An 8,522-nucleotide genomic window follows, 5' to 3' on the forward strand; every position below is an offset into this window, starting at 1 on the left:
TAACAATAACTGGCAATATCAAAGTATAAAAGAATTTATACCATAACTATTCATGAGTGTTAAATAGTATTATATTCTCAATTTTAAGATTTGAGTTTTTAACATTAAACGTTAAAGTTGTTAATCTTTAAAGAAACAATTAAATAAACTAGAACCAAATATCGTAGAAATCCGTAATACCCCAAATTTATTAACTAATGGAAAAACAAAGTTCATATTATCCAAACTTGATCCATGATCATATAAAATACATTAATTGCTTTCACAAATCCAAAATCACAGTCATGATAATGGAAACTATAATTGTTTATAAATCTTTTAATGGAAAACACGATAATTCTAAAACACAAGTTCTGATACCACATGTAAATGTTTTCTTTATGTTGTTAGATTATAAACAACCAAAATATAAATTCTAGGATCTTGAATTATTATGATTTCACAACTATACAAATTAATTACAAAGCTTACTTTGATCCATTGCAAAACGTTTCTTAAGATCAAGTTTTAGTATAAAATGTACTTAATTCTTATAGGATTGGCAAAATTTGCCAAATGACATGTTTTTAGAAAAAATTTAGGAAAGTAGCACACGGACGAAATTAATTAGTTAAGTCAACTATTTTTGGAACTCGCGTTTGTCAAACTCGAGTTTCGATCAGTATTGGTGCATACTACTTGGAACTTAAGTTTGTCAAACTCGAGTTTCAAAAATAGTTTACTTAACTAATTTACTTCAGCTGCATGCTATTCACCAAAATTTTTTATTTTGCCCTTATAGGATTGGTTTCTCTCTCTTAACCTTTTTTATTTTTTATTTTACTTTTCAGTGTATGTGATGAGGTAGTTGAATGTTTCTTTTATAAATAAAGAAAGGACCAAATTCTTTGTATCTATAACATCCATTTGTCTATCAAAGTTAGAGTTACTTAGGAAACTTACTTCTCCATTAAACAATATTTTAAAGACATATAACTTCTTATTAAATCATAACATATATGAAGTTATAAAATAAAAATGTTATCAAATGGGACAATTTATTTTTACATTTTAATCATGTCAAAGTTGTATCCAATTAGATGAAAGCATAGGATACAACCATGTAGTCCGAAATCACTTTTTTCCACCCTCCATACATTTCATTGCCACGTTGCTTCTAATTTGAAATTAGCGTGTTCCAAATTTTCTTAATTAAAAAAAAAAAAAAAAAAGAGTTCTAAATATATGCCCCCCTATATTTAAAAAATATTAGCATATTAATAGGTATTAATTTAGCAATTTTGTTCAATAAAATTACACTTTGCCCCCATTAACAATATCATTAATTCTTTTAAGAGTAATGTTATAACCACAAACATTTTTACAAATTATTAAGTTAGCAAATTCTTATTAGTTCACATATCCATATCATTTTTTACTTACCAATAATCACTCACTATATTAGCAATTTTTGTAAAAATTTTGTAGATTTAGCATTTTCCATTAAAAATTAATAGATTAAATCTAAAACAAATATACAAACTCAAAAAAAAAAAAAAAAAAAAAAAAAAAGCCAACAACAAAAATTATCAATAGTAAAGCTTAAAAAAAAAAAAAAAAGCCCAATCAACATATTTTACCTAAAACAAATAATTAACCTGGTCTTTTAAAAAGTTTTAAACAAAATATATTTTTCTTTATCCAACACATGCAACAAAGACCCACCCTCTTAATTCCAAGTTCTAACTCCATCCCTGTACTGGCTGTACACAGCTATTAGCCAATTTAGATCTAAATTCTGGCATTAAGTTGAATTGAAAACTACCTCAATCCAATCACACCATTTGAAAGCAGTTTCGGTTATATCCCTGAAATAGGAAATTACTTGAACAGTGAATAGTCTCAAAGGTAAAAGTCTCTCTGTATTGTGGTTTCACTGGCATGGAGGGCTCATATTTATCGTGTGAATGAAGAAAATTAGACTGAGACTTAGAGGATGTGTTGCGCTCCAATTTTTTCTTCTGTTTTTAACTTTTTTACATTTTGTGGTAGGATTATTAGATCCTCATTCATGGCGTAATTAAAATCAAATAATTCTTCATTTGTGAAATTATTTAGTTCGATTCTAGAATATATTAGGCTAAATTAAAGTACATTCTACTCCCACTATCATTTTGGTCCCTCTACTTTTATTTTTAAAATTGCAACTTACCGCCCTAAATTTAGAATTATTGTGAAGGTCGCCCTTCTGAAGAGTTCCGGAAATTAATTTTTTACTGTCAGCCATTTGTTTGAAAACTTAGAAAATTCAGGGAATTAATTGCAATTGAAATTTAAAGGAATAAAATGACAGCACTACTAAAGTTGGAAGGAAAAGAAATTATATTTTAGCCATTATTTATTATTTTGTGATTATGAATTTTTTTCTGTTTTCTTTTTAATGTTATTTTTGTTTTCCATCTCTGTGCTCCTTTTGTTGGAAAATGACTCGCTTTCTAGAAAGTGCAATCCTAAAAAACGAGCTGAAGGCTAGAGCAAAAAATCATTATTATTTCTTCTAATTCCAAATAAGATAAAACTTAGGTAAAAATATTGTAAAAATGTTGTAGACATATCATTTCTCATTTTTTAAGTGTAGTGTATTATGTTCCCTAATTTAATTCAAACACATATTTAAATTAAATTTAATTATTCTTCAAAAACACATCATTAGTTGTTCATCATTGGTGAATGTAACCATGTGTTTAAATTTAATTGGGAACCTAATATACAACAACTAGGAGTTCATAAAAAAAATGTACTACAACTAGGAACGGTACAAAAGTTTCACTTTCCCAAATAATAGAATTCAAATAGGAAAAAGTTTATCTATCTTTTTGGACTATTTGAGAGTTTCAAATTGAAAAACAACTCCAAATTTGAAATCTACTCGAAATATTAAGCAAAAAATTGACTTGTTTAAGTAAAAAAGTCATTTAAAAATAAAATTGATAAGTGGTAATATTGGTCAATGATAATTACGAGGAGAGTGTGAAAGATGAAAGTCATGAAACGCCAAAACAGCTACCCACAAGGTAATACTGAAACTTGATATATTTTTTCCATTAGGAGAGATTTTGTGATTGTGAGATGGAACTTATTTGTGGTTGTCTAAATGATTATATAGTATTTATCCATCTTTTTGGACAACTTTATCTATCTTTTTGGACTATTTGAGAGTTTCAAATTCAAAAACTACTCCAAATATGAAATTTACACCCAAAAAAAAAAAAAAAAAGCAATAGAGCGACTTTTTTGAGTACAAGACAAAAAAAAAAAAAAAAAAAAAAAGAAAAAAAAAGAAAAAAGAAAAAAAGTCATTTAGAAATAAAATTAATAGGCGGTCAATGTTGGTCAATGATGGCCAGTGATAAGTACGAGGAAACATCCAAACATTTTTTTTTTTTGATAAGAAGCATGAAATATTCATTCAACTCAAAGGAAAGTTACAACAAAGATAACATACAATCACAGGAGAAAAACACAGACAATATCACACCACACTCCTCAAAGAACCCAAGAGCACAGCAAAATTTAAGAGTTTGCTTATTAACCATTTGGGATCTCTTTGCTTTGGCTCAAGTGGTGGGCTCATTAAGAGGAGAGAAATTACTTGTGGTATTCGGACAGGGAAGTCCTTTGGCCGAAGAAGAAAACAATTGAAAGCCCATAATCGATTTTTGTCCTTAGAGGACCAAAGGGAAACACCTGCATGCTCAACAGAGGAAGGTGCTGGGCTTAAGGAGCAGACTGCCAGCACAGATGAACTTCTGGCTTTCTCCGTACCCAGGCTCGGACCAACAGCCGCCGGACTTTGACCTGGATCTTCCTCTCTTCGTTCTTCCTCCAACTCGCCTCGGCAAGCAGCACAATGTTTCACAATAACCCCCATCCTCCAATCGGCTAGATCTTGAAATTCAGACCCGAGAAACCCACCAAAACCCAAAACACCACAAATAGAGCAAAAGGAAGGAAGCCACTCCGATTGAAGACTCGATCTGATGAACTGGAAGATCATTATTCCTCTATCTACATACCTTAGATCCAAACCCATCTTCCAAGCAGATCTTGGAGTGGACTTGGAAGCTTGCACGCGCACATCAAGGCTATCCGATCTCATGGCTGTAGCGGCGCAAACAACTTCCTTAACCATGGTGAGAAGAAAAATCAGAAGTCCCCCAGTGGTAGCTAGATCCATGTTGCTGAGGGGACCTTGAAAGCTTCAAAGATTTAGACAAACTACCCGAATTGGGAGAGAGAGCTTGTACCAGGCAAGAGAAAGCAAAAACTCCTACTAAGGGAGAGAGAAAGACTTTCTCTCTCCCCCAGCGGGAGAGAGAAAAAGCTTCACTTTAGACTATGAAACATCCAAACAATTGATGACTTGGTAATATTGAAATATAATATACTTTCTTTATTAGGAAAGATTTTGTGATACAAAGCTTATTTGTGGTGGTCTAATTGATTATATAATATTTCGGAAAACGTTTTTATTAAGCTTGTTTCCTGTTGAAAAAAAAAAAAAAACCATTATTGTTAATTACATTTTTAATTGTACCAAATACTATAAAATATGAAAAATTTTATTATCCAAGCAAACAAAACCGTCTAAATTAGGCTATGAAGATTGGCGTGTGTGTGGAGACAGCCTAGATGTTGCTATAAATGCTATTAATGTTGTTTGCTATGAGAAAGCACTTGAGATTTCAATACACATGATTTTGTTCTTTGTTTTATACTATGACCTGTGGAGTCAGGGACGGAACTAGGATTTGAACTTGGGGGGCAAAGCTTAAAACAAATTTTATTTTTTATTTTTTATTTTTTTATGAAAATAAAAACTAACACCTATTTCATATTTAACAAAATACTACATATAAAATAAGTGTTTCTTAAACATTTGATATTATAAAAATGTTGACAAAATATAACATACAAAATAAGTGTTTTTTAAACATTTCAACACATTTATCAAAATGGAACTCGACACTCTTTTAAGTCTCGAAAGTCGTCTATGATTGATTATGTACCAAATTTTGCAGCAATCTCCTTCTCAATGTACAAAATCATAGAGTCCATTAGAAAATCATCTTCTATCTTGTTGCGAAGCCTATTCTTGATAATATTCATGGCTGAAAATGCTCGCTCTGTAGTTGCAGTAGAAACTAGAAGAGTAAGCATAAGTGTAATCAATCTATAAATATATGGGTAAAATAATGATTTTCGGGTTTTTACCAACCATTGGCACAACTCAGAAATACTTGATAGCTTCTTGAAGTTCGGATGCCAAACTACATTGTGCATATAATGATCAACTTTTGCCTTTAAAAGTGTCATTTCTTGATTTGTGAAGTCTTTAAGATAAAACTTGTTTACTAACAACAAAATGTCTATACTTCTAAAGGACTCACGTGCCTCTTTAGGATCAAGAGCTGAACTAAGATTAAGCAATTCCACCGCATGCATACTAAACCGATGATTTAATTCTTGTAATACAGAATCTATTGCAGCATAAAAAATATCTACCTGATAATGATGCTCAATTGTGAAGTCATCTTGTTGAAAACGAGCTAGACCTCCTCTCTCAACATAACGAGCATTCATATCTGGGACATCTATGTCACGTGCCTCACATAATGATTTCATAGTGGTAAGTAAATTATCCCACTCTTCATCTCTGAATTTTTGAATAAGTGCTTTAGTGGATGAAAAAAAATTCATCGCATTTAAAATGTCTTAAGACTGACACTACAAAGCTTGACAAAGTGTATCAGTGGTCTTCATAATTTCTTTCATGAGATGCAAAATGAACACAAATTCAAAAGAAATCATAGCATGATAATATGAGTATGTTGCTTCTCGTTGGGAAGTAGTATTTCCTTCCTTGATGATCTTAAGTAAAATTTCACATGTTGGACTAAATATATTTACCAAGCTAGAAATAGATCTCAAGTGAGAACCCCAACAAGTATCTCCAACCCGTTGTAATGTGCTAATCTGATTAAGTCCTCTTCCAGTTTCAAGCTCACCAATTTCAACAAAATATGCAATTTGATCAGCATAAGCTTTTTTTAGTTGCTCAGTACGCTTGCATGAAGCACCAACAACATTGATAATAGATGATAATCTATTAAAAAAGCTTTGAACAAGAATAACTTCTTTTGATGTTGTCACTAATGCTAATTGCAAGCGATGTGCAAAACAATGAATGTAGTAAGCATATGGACAATCATTTGAAACCAAAGCTTTTAATCCATTCCACTCACCTCACATATTGCTTGCACCATCATATCCTTGCCCTCGAATATCTTGAATATCCAGACTATGATGTGACAAGATAGAATATATTTCATCTTTTAGGGTTAATGTTGTAGTATGAAGGACATGAACTACCCCAAAAAAACGTTCTCGAACAAAACCATCTTTGTCTACAAATCTTATAACAATAGCCATTTGCTCCTTCATTGACTCATCACGAGCTTCATCAACAATTAGGCAAAACTTTGCATCACCAATTTCTTCACGAATTGCCTTCTTCACCTTGTTTGAAAATACATGTAAGATTTCCTTTTGGATTTTTGGTGATTTGTAAGAGGCATTTTTGGGAGCTTTCTCTATTGCTTCTGCAACATATTCATTATATGATACTACTAAATCCAATATTTCAAGAAAATTCCACAATTAATTGAATCAGAACTTTCATCTCGTCCTCTAAAAGCAAGTCCTTGAAATGCAAGCACTTTGACAACATCAATTGAGGCCTTTAACTGCAATCGATTGCTTGCAATTTGATCAGAATTGAAATTTTCAAGTACCTTTTGTATGTGTTGAGACTGGTTCATCAAATCTGTCATGGCTTGCTCGGAAGCTCTATGAAAAGAGTTAGGTTCTTTCCCCATATGATTCACAAAGGAACAATTATTTCCATCATTAACTTTCTTCCAATTCCGAAATCCATCTTTAGTGAATACATGACTCCTAGAATTCCCAGTTGGCTTGTCAAAGAGAAAGCATTGTAGACAAAAAGTAGCATCTTTACTAGGTGAATATTCAAGCCATGGACTAAACTCCTCAATTGCAAACCATGAATCTTTAAATTTACCAGAATGTCTTCCAAATTTAGTTTTCTTATACTCATCTAGTTTAGGCTGGTATGGACCAAGCTTAATGTAAGCTCTTCGAATTTCATCCCGTTCATTAGCATCATATTCCCATATTTGCTTACGCATTCCAGGATCACACATAAAACCTGTACTTTCGTCAATGGTGACATTTGGAACTTCTGTTTGGAGATTTTCAGAAACTGGGACATCAACACTAGGGGTTGGCAATCTTGCATCATCAGTTATGACTTCAGAATTATTTAGATTTTTTCTTTGAAAAAATTTAATATTGTAGTGGACTTACTCATGATCTACAAATTAAAAAAAAAAAAGTTTCATTATTTCCATATTTCGTAGTTCTATACACCAACTAAAAAAAAGGGACTACTCAACAACAAAAAAAAAAAAAAAAAATTCTAAAACCAAAATAATCACAAACTCACAAGCACAAGTTTATATATATTACTAATATTAGTCACATCACACAAAGTGACAACTGACAAAGACAAAATTCACAAGTTCATATATATATATATATATATATATAATATTAACCACATCACATTAAGTAACAAAGAAATTTTTTTTGATAAAAACAAAATAGTAACAAACAAAGACCACTCTCACAAATAACAAATTCACTATTACACATTCACATTCTACTGTCTTGGTCCCACTTTATCTCTTTATAGTTAAAACCAAAAGTATAAAAAAGTTACAAAGACAAGTTTGAAACCGGTCCACAAAAAGGAAAAAGTCAATACACATTAGTCAATACTCAAGTCTCAATACAAAGCTAGCCACAAAAACAAACAAAGTCTACGGTCCACACATGACATGACACAACACAGTGAACACACTAGTCCAATAAAAGCCAGTAAGCCACAACTCACAACTACAATTAACACAGTTAGTGAGTCACCACAGTTTATCAAAAACGCAGAGGTAGAGGGCTAACCGGCTAAGGCACTAGGCAGAGGCGCAGAGCAATATAGCAAAAATATGAAGAGGAGCAGCAGCAGCACCAGACCAACAGTCCAGATTTGATTTGAGGAAAAGAACAGCAGCAGCACTCAGCAGTTGTGATGGAGGAGGCGTTGATGCTTGATGAGAATGAGTGGAGAAAAAGTGAGGATAGGGTAAAAGTTTGAGAATTGTAATTTAGGTTTTCAATTTCTATCCATATTTATTTATTTTTTTTTGGTTATTTTTTATTATTATTATTATTATTTTTTTTTTTGTATGAGAGCTTGTCGGTTATTTTTTCAGATTGATTTGTATACTAATTTTTTTTTTTTAATTTGGGGGGGGGTGCTATTAGGACGAAAATTTAGTATATTAGCAATTTTTTTTTCTTTTTTTGGAGGGGTTAATAGCTTTTTTTTTTTTTTTTTTTTTTTT

The 8,522-nt window shown here is 31.5% G+C and overlaps 1 protein-coding gene across 1 annotated transcript in view; it reads right to left on the minus strand.

Annotated features, from left to right (window-relative positions):
* Window positions 1-6,285: 6,285 nt before the first annotated feature.
* Window positions 6,286-8,522, minus strand: part of LOC112025557 (uncharacterized) — a 3,625-nt gene continuing 1,388 nt past the window's right edge. The window contains exons 2-3 of the mRNA XM_065783114.1: window positions 6,716-7,369; window positions 6,286-6,641 (exon numbers count right to left, since the gene is read on the minus strand). Of these exons, the coding sequence (XP_065639186.1) occupies window positions 6,286-6,641; window positions 6,716-7,369 (1,010 nt within the window). The remainder of the gene's footprint in view (window positions 6,642-6,715; window positions 7,370-8,522) is intronic.

Source organism: Quercus suber, unplaced genomic scaffold, assembly GCF_002906115.3.
Source record: "Quercus suber isolate HL8 unplaced genomic scaffold, Cork oak 2.0 scaffold_329, whole genome shotgun sequence".
Taxonomy (NCBI): Eukaryota; Viridiplantae; Streptophyta; class Magnoliopsida; order Fagales; family Fagaceae; genus Quercus; species Quercus suber.